Here is a 22,829-nt window from a genome sequence, read left to right as displayed (position 1 = left end):
TGCTGATGATGGTAACAGGCACTGAGACAGGCAGGAACAAGGCAGAAGGTTAGCTGTAAATAGTACAGGTTCAAAATATTTAAAATATTGTAAATCTTTTTAGAGGAAGAAGATGCATTTGTTATTTGTTTGTTAAAGATTTTCAGAAAATCTTTGCATGTTTGTGATATGGAGACAATCACAAGACTAAGAGTTTAACTTGACTCAATTTAAGATAATAAAATTATGTAAATTTAGCAGCATCTTGCTTTTAAATCACCATGAGGAAAAGACAGTGACCCATGTTTGGAGCTACATTTAGCTCATATATTTGTCCACTGTAACTAATGGTCTCTTGTAGACATTTAGTGAAACAAACCAGTTTAATAGTGTCCTTCTCTATCTTGTACATCTAAAGTTTGGGGAGTTTTCATTCCTCCAATTCCTATTTCTAATCCTTCTTCTCAAACTCAGTTTTTTTAAAAATCCAATAACAAAAAAAACTCTGAAAACTCTGCACTAAACAGAGCTGTTCGCACACTTCTAACGAAAATGAATGCATGTCCGGTTTGCAATGATTAAAGTTTTCAGTGAATTTCAGTGCAGGTGGGAGAGAGAAGGTCAATACAGTGAGGTGGATTTTTGGATGTGAACACATCGAAACAATCCTGTCTGTTATTTAATTATATATTTGTAACATTTTTACAAAAGAGCTTTCATCTCTTATTTCCTCAAACCTGAAATGCTCAATATTTTTGATATTAACATTTAATAAATCTGTATAAATATGTGAAACAGTGTAATTGTGTAGAGTTTTTCCGTCTCAGCACAGTGTATTTCCTCTTTGTCCCGACCACTACCAAGGGACAGACAGGCACTAGTTTTGGTAACTTGCTGGTGAAGAGATCAAACTTTTTTTTTTCATGTGGACACAAACATGACTCCAATGATTGTGTAGCTTTGCTAGATGGGTGTGATGTTTCTCATCTAGATGCCAAACATGGGTCAGTGTTTACAACACAAAAGAAATAGTCGGAATAAAATGTGATATTTTGCATCTTGTACTGAAAAGTGAAAGTGAAACTAAATATTTTTGCTATTTGCAAATTTCAAAAACATATTAATGAATGCAATTCACATGAGACACAATGACACATTACATTACATGCTGCATTGATTTAATCTTCAATGGATTTTCATTTTCAACCATCTGTGCAACAGTTTTACTGCAGTATTCTGTCAAACTGAAAAGTTTGAAGCTGTTAAGTGTTACTACAAAAACGCTGTGGGGTAAAATGTTCAGTGTATTTTATGGCAATCAGAGAAGTCCCAAACTGGAGAACCTGTTCTGTATGTACTGTATGTAAAGAATTTATATGAAGAGGTGTATATGAATGTGTATATGAATGTAGGAACAAAGCCAAGCATGTTTTATACACTTTATGTTTTCACATGTTGTGTTACACATGATTTATAGTGTCAAGACAATCAGTTTGATGTTATACATTAGAACTGTCTGGATCCTGAAGATGATGGTGATATAATGAACTACAGCTGGACAGTTACCACATGTTTTAAAAAAGCAGGTGAACTGCACATCTCAGAGAAAATATCCCAGACAATTCCTGCGCACACAACCAGTTTCTCTTCATTGTGTTGAGTAAAACATAGAAAAGTTAATATTTAGTTGTGTGAACTGTTACCAACACAAAAGTATGAATAAATAGTTTTCAAAAAAGAAAGTCATGGCTGGATGGTTATTGGTGGTTAAAAAAGAAAATATGAACCAAAGGTGTAAAAATACAATGCTCAAATACAGGGGCAAGTACCTGCCCAGAAAAGTACACCACTACAGGCACCCTTTGATTTTTCTACTCAAGTAAAAGTACTTGTTCTAAATGTTAATATGTAAAAGTAGTACACTAAGAAAACAGTGTACGTAGTATTTGATGCTGTTGATAACATACAGTGGCAAGAAAAAGTACATTTACCTTTAGCGCTTTTATCCAAAGCGACTTACAAGGCAAAATCAGGGTAAACATAAGGACTCAGGCCACAGCTGGGATTCACACCCCATTCTACTGCATGGAAGGTGGCGATCTTACCATGACGCTACCCAGCGAGAATTTTATGGTTTACTGCATTAATTTGTCATAAAATGTAAAAATTTGTTGGAAAGAACACATAGAACTACATCTGGCGTGAAAAGGGCACCTCATATCATTAAATCATCATGATATGCAGTGTCAACATTGTCCCACTTGTGAAGTAAGGAAGAGGAAACATCATGGTTTGGGTCTGCTTTGCTGCATCGGGGCCTGCCCAGCTTGCAGTGATTGGGGGGAGGATGAAGTCCCAAGTGTATCAAACAATTCTTCAACCTACTGCGAGAATGTCTGTACGTCAGCTGAAACTAAGGTAGAAGTTGGGTGATGGTACAGGACAATGACACAAAACTCAACAGAATCCTTTCAAAAAAACTAAATCCGCCTTTTGGATTCAGAGCCCAGACCTCAACCCAATAGAGATGCTATGGAACAACTTGAACAGAGCCACACACGAGACGTCCAAAGAAAATGACAGAGCTAAAACAGTTCTGTAGGAACAATGAGCTAAAATTCCTCCTGAACAATGTGCAGGTCTGATCCACAGCTACAGGAAGCCCCTTGTTGAGGTTATTGTTGCTGGGGAGGTCAACCAGTTATTAATTCCAAGAGTTCATATACATTTTACACTAGTACTATGATAGTTTTATGGTTGTTTTCAATAAAGACATTTTGTGGTATTTCTTTAGGCACATGATGTTTGTTAAAACTCTTGATTTAGATGAAGATCTGATCACATTTTATGGCAAATTAATGCAGAAAATTGTGAAATTCCAGAAGGTTCACATACTTTTTTGTCACTGTAAATGTAGAAATCTAGTCAAGGTTTGTTCTCAAAGGTGAAACAAATCTGACTAAAATGTGCTGTTACCTAAAGACTTTGGAACAAGAACATCAGTCAATAGAGGTGGGGCTGATTTTAATATAGTTACAGGAGGTTAATCCATAAAAAATACATCAGTATTTTATTAATACATATTTTTTATCCTGCATAAAGTACATAGTAACTAATGATGTTTCAATTAGTGCAGTGGAGTAAAAGTACAATATTTTGCTTTTATTTGTTGTTTTCAGGTACGTCTGTGATCATGTATTGGTATTTTTGTTATAACATATAATAAATTCTAGGTAAGTAAGAGAAGTAATGTTGATAAATTAGCAGAAAAGACACCTTTATATGAAATAACATTTATTGTCAGGGGTTAAACCAGTATTCTGTGAGAAATAATATTAAGTATTTATATTGATTTGTTTTTTGTAGGTGACAGTATTTTCCAGCAGATGGCAGTGTGGCAACACGTCGCAGCGACACCAGCCGCTGCTAAATCCCAGTGAAGAAGAACTCTGCACCCAGAAATCATGGCGCGATTCGTGCGCTGGTTCGAGTCCCTGCGCTGCTGCGGGATCCGGAGGTAACAGCGGTGTCAACGCGGGGCTCTCGCCGGGAAACGGTGACGGGAAGACGGCTGGGGAGGAGGTGAGGGATCGGCTGAGAGTCTGACGATGAACGACGGTCTTGTTCGGAGGGAGGCAGCCCGACCGAGGCGAGCGTCTGCTGCTGCGGAGCTTGGAGCTAACGCTAGCCTGCAAGATGGCGAGGGGATCGAGGTACACCCACCGAGAGAAACTCCAAGTGGCCCGGACAGACCGGGTGCTGCTGCCGGGAGGACGGAGAGGAGGTACTCGGCATCACAAATGGTCCACCACAGGCATATGCCGATGGAGCCGCTCAAGTTCCATATCCCGAGGAAGACCAAGGAGAAGAGAGGTGGGATGGACCTCGGTCTGTGTGCTGCACGGAGCCGATATAATGTTATATCCAGACATGTTTATTAGTTTTAAATATTATTTAATGAGTTTTACGCCTCAGTCGTTAACGTCACTGTGAAGATGTGTGGTGCTAAAGTTCATCAGTAACAGAACAGCTAACTACGGCAACTTAAACACAACACGGGTCACATTCTCAGACAAGTAAATGTCAGTCATGTTTATTAAAATAACAACAGGTCACATCTTAACACCGATTAACGTGTTTATGTCATGTTTTTACTTTTACTGATGCAATACGGAAAAGGTTTTGTGCAAGTTTTAACTGTTGTGTTCAAGTAACGGCTAACGCCAAGCTAGCTAGCTGTTAGCCAGGTAGCTAACGTTACGTGCTTTAAAGTTACAACTGGACGTGTGTTTTATCTTTATATGTTGTTATAGTTTTTATTCCAAGTGAGTATAAATCTCCACGGAGTCCTGTGGGTGTGATCACAGCCTTGTGTTGACGTTAGTAACCAGTATTAGCTAACATGAGGTAGCTAACTGCCTTGATTTGTTTACATTTCTTCAGAAGTGTAAGTAGGTTAAACATCTGGTTAAACAGGTGTCCTGCAGGTATGTTTCTCCATAACTCTGACAGTAACCACAGCTCAAACCTACTCTAACTCCTGTAGTGATGCTGAACTGATTTAACTTAATTCTACACATCAACATCAGTGTTAAAGCTGATCCAGTTGTAATGGTGTATTCATTCTGTATTATTTTCTTTACTTGTATAAATGACACAGGACGTTATGTCGCCACATATTTTAGATTCTTCAGACATTTTGTTTTGGTGACAGCTCTGTGAATTCTTGGCATACTCTCAGACAGCTTCATTAGCCAGCAGTTTGCACTTGCACTTGCACTATCGCTGGCTGCTTTTGCTTTGCTCTGTGCTCCAACTCATCCCAAACCATGTCAGTTGTGGGTTCTGCTGAGGAACATATCGTGATCTCTCTTGGAGCAAATTGGATGAGATGTCGGCCAGCTGAGAGATGTTTTGGTAGCCGTTCTGGTTCATAGTTAATCTTGAATTCTGAATAAATGGGAAACGGTGTCAGATGCCTGACAGGTTGGATCCAGCTCTTGATACTTTTTGTTCCAATAAGGTTGTTTGTTAAAATACATAAGAAAACCAAACCTTAATGTAGATTTTTGATTTAATCTTTAAACATTTTATATACCACTTAGAAAGATTTTCCTTTTATAACATTTTCTATTAAGGCTCTGTTGTGTTGGTACCCGTGAAGTCAATCTTTTAGTTTAATTATTTTCTCCTATGCATTGTGGTCCTGTATGATGAGCAAGACAAATATTTTATGTGTAATGTTAAACATAATGTTTGACATAAATTGATGCTGCAGCTGAGCCCTCTCCCCCACCCTGAGGGAGGCAGCTGCTGCAAGTTATTTAGTCTCCTGAGAATTTGGCACAAGAAAGGCTGCACTGGTCTGAAACGTGCTTGGGTGTGGGTGAGGCTAACCTGAAATGTGCAGAAATCTGCACAAAGGATTTGCTGTGTTTATTTTTATTATTTTTTGGCCTTTTATTTCTGATACATGGAAAGCCTAATAAATAAATAAACACCTTAAATATTGTACATGAGCTCAAGCTAATGTATATATGAAAGCTACTTTTAATAAAGATTGTTGATTAATTTTTTTTATTGGTTTATTACCAGCATTTTGACCCAAATTTAACTTGCAGCATATTCGTCCATATCTTGGTTTAGTGTATTTAAATTGTTTTTCCTTGTTTGGGTCCTTTTTCCTTTGACAGTATCATTTTAGACAATAGAGTGTCTCCATATTTGTGCTTTTGTCCCTTCACTGTTAAAACAGGACAATTCCACTCTCATGCACAAGTCAGGTTTATAAGCACGTTTTGCCCATTTTAGATTTGAACAAGTTAACAGACCTACACCGAGTCCTGACCCCACCTAACTGACTGTGAGTAAGGCCTTATCAACCCAACATCAATGTGGACCTCAGCAGTGCCCCTGTGGTTGAATGGGAGCAAATCCCTGAAAACTGGGAACTCAAAAGCTACTGGAAAGTGTTCAGTCACAAATGGAATGTTTAGGTGTCCACCTCTAGAGTCGGGCTTCCTGGTCAAACAAAGAGTTACCGGTGGATATAGAATAACATAACACAAAGTGAATATAAACGAGCATTGACCCATTTATCATCACTTTCTTTCAGCTCTGTTCCAGTATGTCTCCTCTGAGTCCAGGGAGTATGAAGACATGCTGAACATCCTGACCTCCAGCTACATCGACACCAGCTCTGCTGGCTGCTTCACCTACTGCCAACCTCGCCTCGTCCACAGTGAGCTGCAGGAGAAAGAGGTGAGAGATAAGAATAATTACATACTTTACTTATCCCCTTGGGAACTTTGTTGTTGGTGGACAGTTTGACGTAGATGATGGTGCTACAAGAGGGTTGTGATGTCTTGTCGAAGACATCTCGATGAAGGAAGCTGTGGTCTTTTTGTACAGTTTTATTTAATATCTCTAGTGTATATCAATAGGATCACTTTTATCCGACATCAGCTAATAACATTGCCATTTCCATACTCAGACACATAAAACTGGAAAGTATTGGAAAGTATTGCCACCAACAGAGCTGCGACCCTGATGTGCAGGAAGTGATCAGAAGCACTTGTGTGTCGGGAACAACAGGGTTTATACGCGCCTGCAAAAAAAGAGCCTAGAAAACAAAATATCCAAGTTTAGTGTAAACCTCTGAGCTGCTTCTTTGTTCATGGATTGATTGTCTGTGTGTATGTGTGTTTGTTTTAGTTTGTGGAGAAGAGAAGGGAGATGAAGGCTGATGGGAGGACTGATAAGGAGCTGGAGGAGAGCTACTGCTTCCTGCTGGCAGATGCTGTTAAGGTGAGATTACCTCTCACTCTACATTGTGCTTTATATTATCTAAAAATGACACAAGAACAATACAGGCAGTATCTGAATTGTATTTTTTATTTGTATTTTGACATTTATGAGAAGTAATTATTTTGAGGTCTGAAGAAAATGGGATCAAATCACTAATTTACCGTAATTTAAAGAAATAAGAGTGTTGGTGTGTTAGATCAGAGTGCGTTGTACTCTGGAAGTGTGGAACTTAAGCCAACACCACAGATTGTTTATATCTAGTAGCTACTGTATAATCACTGTATTTTCCAGGAGAAAAGACACAGAACTTAATTAGACTCTCAATTATTTGTCTGGTGTAGCTGCACCCACTCTGTGAGAAGGGGCTGTTTGTGGGTCAGAGCTGGATCACAGTGCTGGGAAACCCCGGTAAAGGTAAGCAAACAGACACATGGTGAGAGAAACACCATATGAACATAACCATGAGTGTTTTTTTTACTCTCTCCACCTTTTTATTGTGAGTTTTTTTCTGCGCACTGAAAAGAAAATTTGATATATAACAATATATGACAATATTTGATGATCTGTGGTGTTAATTTAGTTCTTCTTTAATGGTGTGTGTGTGTGTGTGTCTCTTTAGGAGTGTATTTGTCCAGGTACTCAGACCTGCTGCAAGTTAACGCCTTCACCCCTGGAGCCACAGGGGAAATCATCATCCTCAAAGTGATGAAGGTAAATGATCTGCCTCTGTAAACTCACCTGTTAGAGGCAGGACATGTATGGTGTGACTAGTAATGTTACAGTTAGTAGTATTACTTTATTGGGGCCGATCTGCTTATATCTCAGTGGATTTTATCAGCTATAGTAAAGCTTAACATAATCCCACTGTTTACTGAGCTTGGCTGTGTTTGTCCATCTCAGCTGCTGGTGTTGCAGCGCGGCTCTTCTTTATAACAGACTGAAGTGCAGCATTTCCCAGCATGTGCGAGAGAAAATTACGGTGTGAAAAAAATTACTTGGGAGCAGCGGTGTGAGCTAACAGCAGTGTACAACACATTCAGCTTCTATATCTGTAGCTGATTGGTGCATTTACCTTTTAAAATGTTAGACTGTGCTCACTGCAGTCATCAGCTGTTTCTAATTACCTTTAAAAATATTGTATCACAGTGAAACCCCAGTTATTTATTTGATTGATTACAGTTCTGTTCATGTGCTTTGAATCAATATGTCAAATATTTTTATAGTTAAAAATGAAGATACCCAGTTTACAGTTGACAGTTGAGTAAGGTGAATTTCTGGTTTCAGGGGAAAGTGAAGAGCATCTATGAAAACATGAAGAACCTTCTAGATCCAACGCCTCGCTTCGACAGCCACATCTCCAAGAACGCCAGCAAAGTCACCTCGCTCACCTCGTACAGAGCATTTGAGCTCACACAGGTAAATGTATATGCACACAGTAAAGCAATTATAAAATAGTTATGAGCAATAGTTGTGTGACATTCTGTTCAGTCCACAGCGACTCAGACCTTGATAAGATAGACATGAAGTGTATAAATGGAAAGTTTCTTGTCCAAATCAGTAGTCAAAAACTCAAATAAATAAAAACAATGACCCTTTTTATACAGAAATTAGGCTGTATAGATGAGAAGGTGGTGCCTTCTTTAAAACGTCTTTGTTAAAATATTTTAACATTAACGTTCTGTTGTTTATTTCAGCAATACTTCTATGAGTATTCGTTTGATGAGCTGCGGCAGCGCCCTCGCCAGGTTTGTCCATACGCCGTTGTTTCCTTCCACTTTAAAGGAAAAGACTCTCCACTTCCCATCAAACCCCTGGCTCCCATCAGGTATGGAGATCTGGAAACTCCACAATTCAACTGTGTGTCACTTTAATGAATCCTCTTTGGTCACATCCAGACATAGAACATGAATCATTGCATTTAAAAATAGCCAGAAGCTTCTAGTCTAAACTAAATAAAGTGATGTCAGAGCAGTAGACTCACCAGGGCAATAAGGAAGTCACTGAGAAGTGTTTATTAGTTTCTATGTATTTCTCCAGAAAGTAGATTGAAAGTAAGATAGTGGTCACTATCTTACTTTAGTTAAACAGTAAAAATGTTGTGATCACTATGTCATATCTTGAAGTCATAGAGGTGTCAACACGTGCCTTTTTTATTAATAAAGTTCTAACAGTCTTTTAAAACAATACACTTAAATAATAGATTCCTCGCATTTCTAGTCGTATTGTTGAATTAAATCCACAAGTTGAAAGTTTTTCTTTCTGCTGTGTTTGATGGACAGGTTGAACAGTCAATCAGCAGAGGGGAGTAAAGGTGAGCACTGGTCCCTGTTTTCTGTTTAAAACTTTAAATGTCAAGTCTGTTTTATTAAAGTAAGATATTGGACATAATTCATATATTCTCTTTCCTTCTTACTCTGAATGTGACTGATGAGAACCTGTCATCTTTGTGTTTCTCCTCATGTTGTTTTGCTCTCTCAGAGCGCGCTCAGTACACAGTGTGGACTGGAGATTTGGTTAAAGGCGACCGGGTCCTATTCCAGATCTCCCTTCGCTCCTTCTCTCCTCCCTTCCTGCCCCACAGACTGTGAGTTCTAAACTGATTTTTCTGTTTCAGCAAAGTTTCCAGTAACTCCAAACCTTTTCTGTTTGCTATATTTCAGACTGAGAAAACAATATTAAGTCACATTCTTCTCAAAACTACGAAGCACGGAGAAAACATTATATATTATATATGTGGGAGGATTTCACTGTGAAGAAGCTGCAGAAAGTGTCAAACCCATCTGGCTATTTTTAACTTTATATATTCAGCTTGATTTTGCTGTTAAAACCACTTATCTGTCTGGTTTTAGATTTTCAGGGAGATCCTTGGACATACAGCATCTTCTGTAGTTGAGAGCTTACAGTCATGATCATAAATTACATGTGTATTCTGGATATATTTTAATACAGGATATATTTATCCTGAGTTAAACAAAAGCACCTTAAGATTTTAAAAATGCTCTATTTGTTTCTCCTTCAGACCAGAGAAGTTGGAAATTGGTTGTCTGATGAAGCTTGACCAGGTGACCAAACTCGTTCCCTCTGAACTGTTGTCCTACAACCTCTACGACAGCAGCCAAGAAGGTGAAGTCAAATTTTCTTCACACTGTTAGGACACTAACGGGTGCAGCTGATGTGGGTCTAAAGGCTGATATTTTATTGTGCTTAGTTGTTTTTTTTGCTGTTGTTGTCTTTTTTTGTTTTTTTAAGTAATTAATTAATTTACTCTGTTATTGTGTGTGTGTGTGTGTGTGTGTGTAGTTGTGACGAACGGTTATTGCTGCAGTCTCCTGGAGGTGATTGACAGAAATCGGTCAACGACCAGCGTGACGAGGCTGCTGCATGAACTGGAGATAACGAGAGTGGTGGGTTTGGTTTAATTTTGTAAGTTAAGTTATTTTAAATTACAGAGCAGATAGTTAGCAGAATCCCCTGTGATAGTTGTAACCAATTGGAAAATTATTGTAGAGCAGCCAGGATAAGTGTTAAATGTTTGTGGAAGCAGAAGCTAAAGGAAGATGATAAAAGAAGGAACAACCAAAGGGAAATGAGTCAAGAACTGTTACATGGCTTATCTTTGTTCTCTCTCCAGGTTCTGGTAACTCGGCTTACGGAGAGAGGATTTCTCTTTCTACTCTCCAGTGTTCAGATGGCCACACCCACTGGTATGACTGGTGTACTGGGAAATTATATGGTTAAGATTGATGAGACTGAAAAATAACAGCACAACATAGAAGATTCTGACACACTAATAACAGTTTATATCAATGCCAGTGTAGAGAGTTATTCATTTATATATAAAGATATCATGTTCCCTTGTGTTTCCAGAAAGAGGAGAGAACTGGAAGAGGTGTCTTCAGGCCTTGTTCGTCTTTCCAGACACCAGAGATGTGGCCAAATATTGTGAGTAACACAGGGCACGGGTGGGGTGAAGTGCATGGGTGATGTCACTGAGCTAATTGAGGCTCCATAAAGCTGCAGAGTTGGTGACGATTTTCCATCGGTTTGTTACTAGTGTACTACAGCGTTTTTACAAATGTTAATAAAAATGTATTTATTAATGCAGCTTTAACGAGCAAAAGTGAATTAGCTATAGAAGTTAAAACATGTACATGTATGTTAGTGCATTTCATGTTGTTTCCCTGTTTCTTCCTGTAGCATCAAGTTGTGCCTCCCGTTCCCATGATGCCTCTCGGGTGTCAATGTCTAGTGCCACAGTAATGCCGCAGCTGGAACAGTTTATTCCAGCACTGCATCACGCCCTGGTTAAGGCCCGCGCCAACCCCCCTCCTGAGCTGTCTGCTGGTGTGGAGCTTCAGGTGCGGGAATACCTCAGTGGCCTGAATGATGGAAAGGTACAATGAAAATCCCTCTAAGCAGTAAAAATTCAATCATCTGGCATAAAACACCTCGATTTTTGGACTCGACTTTGTGCATGGCAGAAGTCAAGTCAGGTGTTGTCATTCTTCACAACATTAAAGCACATGTGTCTGTATTTACCCACAAGGTTCGTCAATACCCCATGAGTGAGTACGACTCCAAGCTGGATGAGGGAGGAAAGATGTTTCTTGCCCCTCGACACCACAAGGTGAACATGGACGGCTACCTGCGCTCCTATCTATACAGCCCGACCCTTTACCTGTTGTCAGTGGCTCGTGCCAGGCAGGTGATGGAGGCGCATTGCAGCTCTGAGGAGCTACAGGAGATGAGGCTCAGAGGCCAGAGAGAGGCAACAGGGAAGGACGTGACCAGCAACAGTAAAGAAGGACAGACCAACACTCAAAAGGTGAAAGCTGACATCTGTATCACTATGACTACCACTTCAAAGCATAAAGTTGTGGTTAAAGGCTTCTGTCAAATTATATGTGAATATTAAGTTCTCCATAGTGAAATCACATATGTGTTATTTTGTTTAGATGCAGCAGCTGATAGACCTTGTTTTGACGTGTAAGAGGAATGCAGAAAATGAGGTGAGGAGGGAAGAAGGAGATGGATGGCTTAAGACACCAGGGAGGAAGAGGAGGCTGGAACAGGAGACGGCAGAGAGGACTCTGAAATACCTGAAGGCATCACAAGAACCTGGAAGACATGACAAGATTCCAGGTGAGAAGACATGAATTTGTCTTAAAACAGAAAATTTTTATGTCAGAATAACTTTTAATAAATGACTCAAGCTGAAAGTTAAATTAGGGATCATATGGTCTTTGCATAAAAATGACTCAAAACATTACTGAAACTGTATTCTTAGTTCCTTCTCCACAGCAGTTGTCACAGCTAAATTTAAGACAGAACAGGAGCATCTGGAGGAAAAGATGTCATCTCACATAGCCTGTTGCCATAGAAATTGGTGAAGAGTTGTGATAACATCAAGGACAATTAGAAAAAAAATTAACAGCTTAAAGAACAAATCATGTGGATTCATACAATTATAATATTATATTATATAATTAGTGAATATTATTCTACATTGATTGATCATGCATGTTGCTAATTTTCTGACTTATTTCATAAAATGTATTTATTTATTTTGTCTAAACTTTTTGTGAATTAGATTTTCCTCTGGGTCATTAAATCTAAAAACATCAACATTTTCTTTTACACTGTCAAAGCTATTGTGCATCTTATATGATTGGTGTGCTGTTTACTGATATGTTTTACTTCTGCTTTTTATTTTTAGTTGAAGGAAGCCAGGTCTCTGCCCCTTCCGACTCTCTTGCATCTTTGATTGGCTCAGTGGGTTTGAAGGACATTGATCTGAGTGAAGATGGATCCGATCTAGCTGCCAGACTCCTCAGCCTGCTGACAGGTGACTGGCTGAGAGGGGGCAGCTGTGGATCAGCTGATTAAGCAGTTGACTCCCAGTTCCTTGCCCCTGCACAAGACCCTGAACTCTTGGCTCTTAAATATAGCTGCCTGTCCACTGGGAATTAATAATATATCTATTATTATTATTATTATTATTATTATTATTATTATTATTATTATTATTATTATTATTATTACTACTACTACTACTAAAATAAGTGCTTCATTTTGATGCCAAACAAATATTTGAAGTCAAGTGTTACTATTGTTCTCACAGGCCTTAGCCAGGCTGCCCGTGGAACAGCCAGTCAGAGCCCGAGTGAGGGACAAGAAGATGGACAGAGGGAGATGTCTCCGTTTGATAAGCTGGCCACCAAACTGGGCCTGCCCACTAACTGTGACATCGACTTAAGAAAGCAGGAGGAGTTGGAGGTAACGGACGAATATTTGTGTTTGGACGACATTTTAATTTGCTTCTTGTTTGAGTGCTGGTGGTCAAAATCCCAAGTCATCCTGTGTAAAAAGGTATTAAAAAATATGTGAAGAATCTATATGGCTTCAACTTGTTACTGAGACTAAGGAGATGCAAAGAATCCATTTTGAAATCATATACAGTCAACATCTAGAGTTGACAGTGCTGATTATCATTACATGTTGTTATAAAAATAGATTTAATCTTGATCTCCACTTCAGTTCCTTTTTTTTTTCTTATACTCACAAATTGTTTATGTAAAAAACTTGCTCTTGGTTCACGAAGTGTGTGGCCTTGTGTGTGTTTAGGAACAAACAGCAGGCAGCATGAGTAGTTTAGAGGGATTCAGTCCCAGCTCCCACAGCGGTGAGACAAATCACCATGGAGCAGTACGGGGTGGAGGAGGAAGAGCAGGACCGGGGAGGAGAACAGGAGGATACGAAGAGGAGGGGGAAGAAGAGTGGCAGATCCCATGGGTCCTCATCCCTATAACAGGTCTGTCTGTCCAGTCAGCATGTACATAACAAAGGCAGAACATATCCATTATTATTGAGGTATTTTATGTGAACAATCTGACAGAGACATCAACACTAGTCTGCATCTGTCCTGTGCATAAATACTGTACACACTCTATTCTACTTTATCATTCAAGGTGAATTCAGATATGATGTTTTACTGTATTGTTTGAATGGTAGTCTGAATAAAACACAGAGAGGAGGATCTGTGAAGTAAGAAAGCAAGTAAACAGAGCAGATACACAATAGTATGTTTCACACAGTTTAAGGATGAACATCATCCTTTACATCAGGACACAGGATCACAAATTGCATTATGGTACTTAGCAGATAAGTAAGACACCAAGCCTTTATTTCCTGTCCTTGATCCCACAAGGAATTATACAATATGATGCAACAGCTGAAAGAGAAAATGCAATGATGCTGAAACTTCAGTCATGAAAAATTAAAGTTGATGTTCAAGTCTGAACTCTGTCTACAGGTCTGTGTTCGGAGCGATACACCCACAGAGACAGAAACATCCCTCAGGATCCTCGTTTCCAGCACCTCGCCACGGCAACAAGCATCACCACAACAACTGAAACCCCCAGGAGGAGCCCCACCCCGTCTCCTCAGCCCAGTCCGCCTCCCTCCCCCTCTCCCTTCCAGTGCCCATCCCCTGAGCCTAGCCCTCCTCCCTCCCCCTCACAATGCCCATCACCTGACCCCAGCCCTTCCCCTTCACCCTCCCAATGCCCATCTCCAGAGCCCAGTCTCCCAGCTTCACCATCTCGGTGCCTGTCCCCGGGTTCCAGTCCTCAGACCTCTCCCTCCCAGTGCCCATCTCCACAGCCCAGTCCTCCAACTTCTCCTTCCCAATGCCCGTCTCCCCCTTCCCCTTCCCATTGCCAGTCCCCGAAGCCTAATGAGCTCAACGCACTTAACAAGGACCACAGTGGTGCTAACGAGGAGCGGTTAGCTCCCACAGTCTCCAGGGAGTTCTCAGGTAACCTCTGCCAGCCTGAGTTGATTTTAGATCTAATTGGTGTGTTTGTTTCAAGTTTCAGGCTGTACAGTTTAGATATTGACCATTTTACTATTTCCAACTCTTAATGTGAAAGTCAGGCAAAATGTATTCCCTGTCATTGTTTATTAAAACCAGCAGCTCACAGAAAGTAGACTTGAAGCTTGAAGGTCTGTGATTTTTGGCCTCTAAATGAAGAACTTTAATAATCTGAGTATTTAAATTAAGCTCACTTAATTTGCCACATGTTGCATCTGAATATGAAAATTTTAAAAATAATGCAGAAGTTGAGACTTTTTATGTCTTTAGTCAGTTTCGTAAGATAATACGCTGTCCGTCCGCTCTAACATTACGTTGAACTGCCTTTAGCTTTGATTACAGAATGCATTCTCAGTGGCATCGATTTAATAAGCTTCTGTAATGTGTAACACTTATGGACTCTGTAGTGGCCAATCTATGTGTGAAAGTGAGGTGTTGTGCTCCCTGAACCACAGTTGACAAATGGAGCTCCATGAATCCTGACATTGTCATCTTGGACATATTCATGTCCGTGTCATCAGGGAATAAAAATCAATTGATTGAATAACCTGGTCATTCAGTATATTCAGGTAGTCAGCTCACTTAGTTAAATCGAGGTGGTGACTTTTTTTCGTTTTGGACGTGCAGTGTATTTCCCCTGTCTGACTTGGTCTGTGTCCTGCTGCAGTGTCCATGGACAGAAAAGGGAAACCTCAGAAGAATGAAGAGCCATGTGTTCCTGCAGCTCCAGAGAGGAAGACGTGCCCCTCACCACCAGACCCTGAACGAGGGAAGGAGAATGCTTTGGGTGAACCAGGGTTGGTGAAGGATGTACACAGAGAACTTTTGCGGAAGTTAAAACCAAGTGAAGATTCAAAAGATGTTAATCAAAATAGGAAGCAGGTGGTAGCCACGATACACAAGGTAGCCAGTGAAAAGGAACAAAAGGGACAAGCAAAGGAGCTGGCAGGTGAATCTGTGTTTCCTTCATCTGTATCCTCTCCTCCTGCTTTTTCTGTCAGAGATATAGACAGCATCGTGGACAAACATCTAGACGACTTCTCTTCAGAGATACAACTCCTTCTGCAGGAGCAGAGTGTTCATTACAGCTTCCCACAGTCCCCACACTCCACCTCAAACACAGAAACCACTGAACTTCAACACGTGCATCCACACAACTCAATATCACAGTTTTCACAGTATGTGTCTTTCTACAACCCCTGTCCTCCGGTCCAGGACTACGTTCACTCACTAAAGACCAGCATTAACAGCATGCTAACAGAGTTTGAGAGATGGCCGAGTCGCAATGCTGACACCAGCCAGACTGAAGCCGATGCCACGTTGGCGAGCACTGTTAGTGCTTTTGTGGCCGGTATTCGAGCAGGTAATGCTACAACAGACGAAGACGAGGTTTCTGCGAGCAGTGAACTCACGACTGCAGATGTCAGCGCTTCGGGGAGTCAGTCTCCTGATGCTACAAACAGCAGGAATCCCCCAACTTCTCACGCCACTTTATCTGTTCCTACCTCTGTATCAGGTTCCGCCTGCAGCACTGCCCAACCCCATCCGCCTCATATCAAGTCCCTGCAGTCTCAGTGGCAACCACAGCAAAGCCACACTTTAGAGATCAATAGGACAGTGACTCAGAATGTCAGACAAACACAGGACAACAGCACCATCAGGACTGGTGTAGAAACTGGGAGCATTACTGCAGCGTCAAACTGTGACAGGACTTTGCTGGGATTTGGTGTCACTTCTAAGCACTTAGCAGAGCCGGTCTCCAGCTCGGTCTCTGTGTCTGTTTCTGGGACTGGCTTAGGCCACGCTCCCCCACCTACAGACCTGAGCTCCCTGATCAGTCAGCTGCAGCCAGAAGTGTTCAGCAACCTGGTGGAGATCATCAAAGACGTCAAGAGAAACTCTCTGCTGTTCTACCTCCACCACACAGAGCCAGAGGACCAGTTCTATCAAGATGTCAAAGTAACATCATGGGCATAATAATAATAATAATTATTATTATTCACATTATTATTAATAGTAGTATTAGTATTACAGGCCTCAATGCCCATTTCATCCACATGCAACATTTTGTATTTGTGTGTGTGTGTGCTTTTATTTTGTAGCAACACCTGTTGAAGCAGGGGAACACCGAGCAGGATCCTGTGGCTTTTTTGAACCAAGAAAACTCTGAAAACAGACTGCTGGTCATCATTAAGAACAAAGACATAGCGGGACACATTCACAAGGTGCTTCTTGATAAGTTGAAGAACTAGTTCTGTTCCTCTGTGTCTTGACTACCAGTCTTTAGTATTTGTTTGTTCATACTGTGATCTATGCAGGTTAACTACTCTGACATCCCATGTTGTTCAGTGTTTGTCAGCCCTAATCTGACTTTACTGTGGATGAGAGCTGACAGTGTCTTTTTTATAGCATCTCTTCTTTGTGCTGCTGAGTTGGTCTTCACTACCTGTTGTGTCATTACTTCTATTTGCCGAAGTTACAGTTGTCTGCAACTGTCGGTGCCAGATAGCTTTCACCGTCACAAACCATGTAACATTAGAGGTGGCGCCAACTGTCTCACAGTGGGTGGAGGTGAGACCCTGCCAGATGTTTAGACTAATTGACGTGAGCCCCTCGGGACGGGCATTAACCAGTCATCTCTGTATATGTGCAGATCAGCCCAGTATAGTCTGTAGTAAGTGTGGTAGAAAATGAGAGCACTACCAACATTGAAGAGGTGTCTCCCCCTAGCTGATAAAGCTGTTTTGTGCAAAACACCTCCTGTGAGCAGCACCACTGTCCCTGGAGAGAATCCCTCAGATCAAACACGTCCCATGTCTTAAAATACTGTTATTGTGAACGAAGCAGTTTATTCACCAGGGCATGAAATCTGCTGGCACTGCAGAATTATATCTGTATTTTTAAATTAAATTTAAGTAACCACAGTCAAATGTGGAACTATTTATTATTGCTAATGCTTAATACTATTTTTTTTCTCATTAGCATCTATTGCAGATGCATTTATTTAAATAGGCAACTTGTGACTAATGTGCGAGATTTGTTTACGTGTTCGTGTGCAAATCCTTCAGATCCCAGGCTTGGTGTCTCTGAAGCGACACCCCTCTGTGGTGTTTGTGGGAATCGATACCCTGGACGACATCAGGAACAACAGCTACATCGAGCTCTTTGTATCTGGAGGCTGTATCATCTCGGATGAGTTAGTCCTCAGTCCAGACTTCATCACTCATGGTATGCCAGAAATTTGCATCCAGAGGAACCAAAGACTTGTTTTTAAACCATTGTAATAGAACTTTTTACACTTACACAAGTCCTACAAGAGAAATATTGAGAAACCTATTTTCAGGAAATAAAATTAAATAAATATTTGCATGAGCTAGAAATGTTTTGGGAATATTTGCATTAGTCTTGTTGTAAATGAGACCAGTGCCTGACTGATTGCGGATTTAACTGTGTGCTGACTAATGAGATGTCACCCTGCAGATCGACTAGGTGCACTGCTGATGTTCCTGGATCAGCATAGTTCTCCAGAGAGTGTTTGGAAGTGGAAGGTCCACTGCAAAACCCACAAGAAATTAAAAGAACAAGCCAGGTACTGATGCTGTCTGCAGTGTGTTATACCCTACATGATAATATGTTTAATACCTTATAAGTTACAGCCCTACTTTTATTTCTAATCCTTAGAAGTCTACTTTGTTTTTGATAGATTGTTCTCTCGATACATATCGTATCAATATATAAGTGTATTAGCTTCTTCTACGATATAGCCTTTGTCAGCAACAGCCTTCTCCTTCAGACCCTCGTCATTTTTATGTTAAAATTCCCGACAGTATGTATGTAATATTTGCCATAAATGGGAGATTGTTTTAGTTTCTGTTGTACTTTCAGTAATTTTAGCTCTGGTTATCGTTGTGCAGAGGCATAAAAGTGTAATCACTCCTTGTTTTTAATACAGAAACGACACCTGTGCCACTTGTTACTTAAGATGCTACAACATCCTGCAGCTTGAGTCCAGATCAGATGGATTCATACTTTGCCTGGAAGTACTGACAGAGTGAGCTCTGAAGTACAGACAGGAAGATCTTTTAATGTGCCTGTGTATGTTTGTTTGGATGTTAGGTTCAGGAGAGATGCAGCCAACCTACTGGATGTACTGTCAGCCTATCAGAAGCGGCAGATAGTTGAGTTCCTCCCATATCATCACTGCGACATGATGAACCAGCACTCGCCTGACCTGAACTGTCTGATTGAGCTCCAGGGCCGATACACACAGTACCGTCACACACTGTTCCTGACTGGTATGTGTCAGCAGTACGTAGAGTCCAGGTTGCTGATCGCTACCATGGACTCAATCATCACCTAATTAGCTGCTAAACTTAATTGATCACATGAACTGTTGTTTCTTTTAATCAGAGCAACGGTTCGAGAAGCTCGCTGCCTATTCCGATAGCGGCTTCATTGTGGCTGGGATTGAAGAAATTCTGCACGACTTCACCAGACTGGTTGGTTACCATGACATCAAGGACAAGCAGCCAATCATGGACGACCTTCTGGCACCCAAAGGTCAGTTGAGAAAGACATTTGTCTGAACATCTCTAGCAATTTGAGGAGCTCTTAGCTCACCCAAACAAAAATAGCCTTACCCATTTAAATAGTGGAAGCTTTCTCTGGCTCAGTGATGGTACAGAATCATAAACTCACAGTAGAGCCACTTGTCGTGTTGTTGCATTGACTTTGCCCCTCTAGCTGCCACTACACCTGAATCCTAACTTTGACCGTCACAGGATTGCACGTTAATATAAGCTGGGAATCAGCACCGTTGTTTAACAGTAAAGGAATCAAGCTTTCCTCTGATGTGTGTTAAACTAGCAGGTTTGAAAGGCGTGGGGGCTAGCCGTCATCTTTCATATAATTCTTGTGGTCTTTGAATTATATTTCCTCAAAGTTACTGTGACTGCCACTTTATTCCACATATTTTTCTTTCTTGTCAAATCCTTGTGCCTCTGTTACTGTCTCCATGTCTGTGGTTTCTCTCTTGTTGTTTAATGACTGCTCTCCTCTGTTCTCAGGTCTCGGCAGGCAGCTGAGTCACAGTGACTCTGTGTCGGGCTCTGAACGCTCTCCTTCTATCTTCCCAGAACACATCCATCCCCTGTCCTCCTGCGACCAGCCTCAACAGCCTGGCTCCAGACTCCCCTCTCTCCCCCATCTCTCTGACCAGCTTGTCCCAGACGACTCTTGTAAGGAGTCGTCACAACATTCAAACACAGACTACGAAGTGCTGCGACAGGCCATCTCACAGTTCCGGGCTGAGCGTCAGGCGCAGAAAGAGCAGAAACAGCTGTTAGACTCCCAAGTGGATTGTAGCATCAACCCCCTCCTTCAAAATCTACTTTCAAATTCTGTTGGGGTGGGTAGTGGTCTCGTCACGCCCCCTTTAGTTCAGGGAGGTCCCAATGAGTCAGCCCAGCTCACTCCTGGCAGGAAAGCAGTGGCAGCCACTCTGGAGCTGATTCACTCAGCGCTTCAGCCAGAACTAGGGGACCAGGAGAGAAGGGAGGACAGAGTGACGCCTCCTACTCAGAGACAGAGGAAAGCAGGAGGGGGAGGAGCAGAGACTGGAGATCAGAGAGGTGGTACGCCTGTAAAAGTGGTGGGGTTGTTGAGAGGAAGCTCTGGCACCAGCATTAGGGAGACATCTCCTCCTTTTTCCAATCAGAACACAGCTGTAGTGACTGGACCAAGTAACCAACCAGACTCAACCAGCGACGGAACAGAGAAAGTAGATCCACATGGAGAACCAGCATTTCCCAACACTGTAAATCATGGTGCAGCCGCCTCCAGTACCTCCACCTGTCCTATAGGGGGCGACAGATCAAGGTTGGTAAAGTAAGCTATGTTGTTTGTCTTCAGTTTAGTTAAAAGGCTCGTGGGCGGACGTGTTTCCCTTTCACTCTGAAACAAACTCTGAACTTAGTGAGCATTAATATTCTGTATGTGGTTGGTGCAGGTAGAGTGTGTCTGCATCTTCAGCAGGTAGCTCAGGATCAAAGGTGTCAGTCATACAAAACAAGTCTTTATCTGAACAAATGCAGCTTTACAAGAGCGTTTGGATTGATAAGTCTGTCAGAAACTGTCTGATCAGAAAAAGAAGTCAACCAGATGATAAACGTGTGTGTTTTCTCCTCAGAGACACACATTCAGGTCAGGAACAGCCTAAGAAACCAGAGGGAGCACCACCTGGAAACAGCACAGCCAGCAGCACCACGCTCACTGGTTGCATCACCACGGTAACAGATCAGGATGACAACCCAAATCGTGCTCTGCCCCGACTGCAACAGGCTCAACAACAACAACACGTGCAGCACATCAACAACCAGCATCAGCATCTCCCGCCGAGACTTTCACATCCTCAGCATCCACCGCAGCAGCAGTGGGGCGTCGGCATCCTGCAGCCCCCACATCTGGCTCGACTCCCCAGCCAGCCCTTCTCCTCGGGCCACATGCTGGGGCCCCTGACTACCCTGGGAGGAATAAGGAGCATCCTGGGCCCCACGCCTGTCTGGACAGGGGGACTGGGCCCTCCAGGTGCTGCCACTTTGGTCTGGGGCTTCCCACAAGCTGGCACAGGTGCCAGTCTGATGGGGGGCTACCACAACCCTGCAGGTCAGGGAAACAGCAGGTACAGAGGGGGGCAACGAGGAGGGGGCTTTAACGGGATGTAGAGAGCAAGTTTATGTACATCAGCTGACCAGCCCAGGTAACCTGCTCCAGTAACCTCCACACACCTGTTAAAGATTAATTACCAAACTAATTACTAACCAGGGCGTCCAGAGTCTGACTGCACCTAGATCTCAAATAACCAACGACGCTCTGAAGAAAGCAGGAAGTGAGAACAGTCTGCATGCAGCTCCCAAACTCAGGGTGTTGTCTAAACCTGAACCACAACCGTCCTGGATCATTATCTCCCTCAGTCACGCGGGTTTGTTAAATTGGTTAAATGAAAAATGATGAAATGTTCAGAGCAGTTTTGTTGCTTTTGTTATTGACATTTTTGCTTTTGATAGTTCCAGTAGAAATACTGTCAGAGAGAGGGAGAGAGAGAGAGAGAGAGAGAGAGGAGAACATGATTTACTTTGACACTTTGACAAAAAATGTCTTCTGCTAATTTAATTACAAATGATATAAAATCCAAACACTCCAAGGTTTCAAGCGATTAATAATTTATGGCTCTAGAAGCGACTAGTAGATGATGTTTTTTATTTACTTTGCATCACCAGATGTTGATGTGTTTTCCCACCTTTTTAATGAAGGAGAATAAACATCATTTATTCTCCCGTGATGTCTCTGTATTGTCAACATTTCTCTTTAGTCGATCATATAAATGTCTCTGTGACTGAAGTGTCCAGGATAATAATCATCCAGGACTGGATCAGGGCCGAGCCATATAACTTGTTTTCACCTCTGAAAGCCTCAGAAGTTTCTGATTTCTGATCATCTATGTGAATAGATGGTAACTTTTGTAGTAGTGTGCAGACTGTGAACCTGCTCACACTCTGCTCTTTATGACCTCCACCTGTTGGTGTGTTAGTACTGAGTAACACATAAAACACTGGAGAAAAGGCCATACCTCACAGTTTGGACTAGTCTGTGAGAGATTCAGTCTCTTTCCAAAGTTTAATCACTTCTAACTCAGACTAATACCCGTCATGTACGTAAGTCCGCTTTTGAAAGAGCTTTTCAAATCTGCTGGTTCTGTCTAAACGAGTGTTCGGAGGTCTTATCAGGTCCAGCTGACTTTTTGTTAAACCTTTTTTGTTTCTGTGACTAAAATGTTATCAGCCTCTAGCTGAATCTGAGTTCCTCACTTTCTTGAATGCACCACCACCTCAGCGGTTTCTGACTGAAGGCGTGTCCAGCACTTTGAGGACGTTTTTCTACCGTGAGGAGACCTGAGCTGCTTATCTGGTCCTCTTTGCATCATAGAGAAGACTTGGATCCACACTGATCTGAAATTAGAAGCTAAGGAGATGTGAGAACTTTAAAACTGTAAATGAATAAAAGGGTCAGACTGCCTCACACGTCTTCCAGAGGACACTTATGTCTTGTAAAATAGTTCTATGTACCTTTGTACTGAATGTTTGGTTTGTTGTCCTGGAGCTGTTTGTTCAGT

At 41.6% G+C, this 22,829-nt stretch overlaps 1 protein-coding gene across 2 annotated transcripts; it reads left to right on the top strand.

Moving 5' to 3' along the window:
• The first annotated feature begins 3,578 nt into the window (after positions 1-3,578).
• On the top strand, positions 3,579-21,504 carry LOC113154306 (protein TASOR-like). 2 transcript variants are annotated; one of them, XM_026348414.1, is made up of 28 exons: positions 3,579-3,852; positions 6,095-6,240; positions 6,694-6,786; positions 7,128-7,200; positions 7,406-7,497; positions 8,071-8,202; positions 8,481-8,611; positions 9,066-9,097; positions 9,265-9,370; positions 9,806-9,909; positions 10,087-10,190; positions 10,418-10,490; positions 10,654-10,728; positions 10,984-11,180; positions 11,333-11,611; positions 11,742-11,928; positions 12,503-12,631; positions 12,908-13,062; positions 13,411-13,597; positions 14,099-14,602; positions 15,327-16,618; positions 16,762-16,884; positions 17,728-17,887; positions 18,140-18,248; positions 18,776-18,954; positions 19,070-19,219; positions 19,726-20,536; positions 20,847-21,504. In XM_026348414.1, exons 1-28 carry the CDS (start codon positions 3,588-3,590, stop codon positions 21,379-21,381), a joined length of 6,423 nt encoding a protein of 2,140 aa, XP_026204199.1. In that variant the 5' UTR covers positions 3,579-3,587; the 3' UTR covers positions 21,382-21,504. The 2 variants fall into 2 exon arrangements, with proteins under 2 accessions (XP_026204199.1, XP_026204201.1); XM_026348416.1 differs by having other exon boundaries at positions 3,588-3,852; positions 19,795-20,536.
• Positions 21,505-22,829: the final 1,325 nt, after the last annotated feature.

The sequence above is a fragment of the Anabas testudineus genome, chromosome 5 (assembly GCF_900324465.2).
Source record: "Anabas testudineus chromosome 5, fAnaTes1.2, whole genome shotgun sequence".
NCBI classification, from domain to species: domain Eukaryota; kingdom Metazoa; phylum Chordata; class Actinopteri; order Anabantiformes; family Anabantidae; genus Anabas; species Anabas testudineus.
Note: the sequence above shows the minus strand (reverse complement) of the source record. Positions and strands in the feature narration are given on the sequence as shown.

What these genes read in the sequence shown, in the direction of transcription:
- LOC113154306 (XM_026348414.1), top strand. Translation starts at nt 3,588, where the DNA reads ATGAACGACGGTCTTGTTCGGAGGGAGGCAGCCCGACCGAGGCGAGCG. An exon ending in GAAGACCAAGGAGAAGAGAG is followed by an intron (nt 3,853 to 6,094) that starts GTGGGATGGACC and finishes ACTTTCTTTCAG; the next exon opens with CTCTGTTCCAGTATGTCTCC. An exon ending in AAACCCCTGGCTCCCATCAG is followed by an intron (nt 8,612 to 9,065) that starts GTATGGAGATCT and finishes TTTGATGGACAG; the next exon opens with GTTGAACAGTCAATCAGCAG.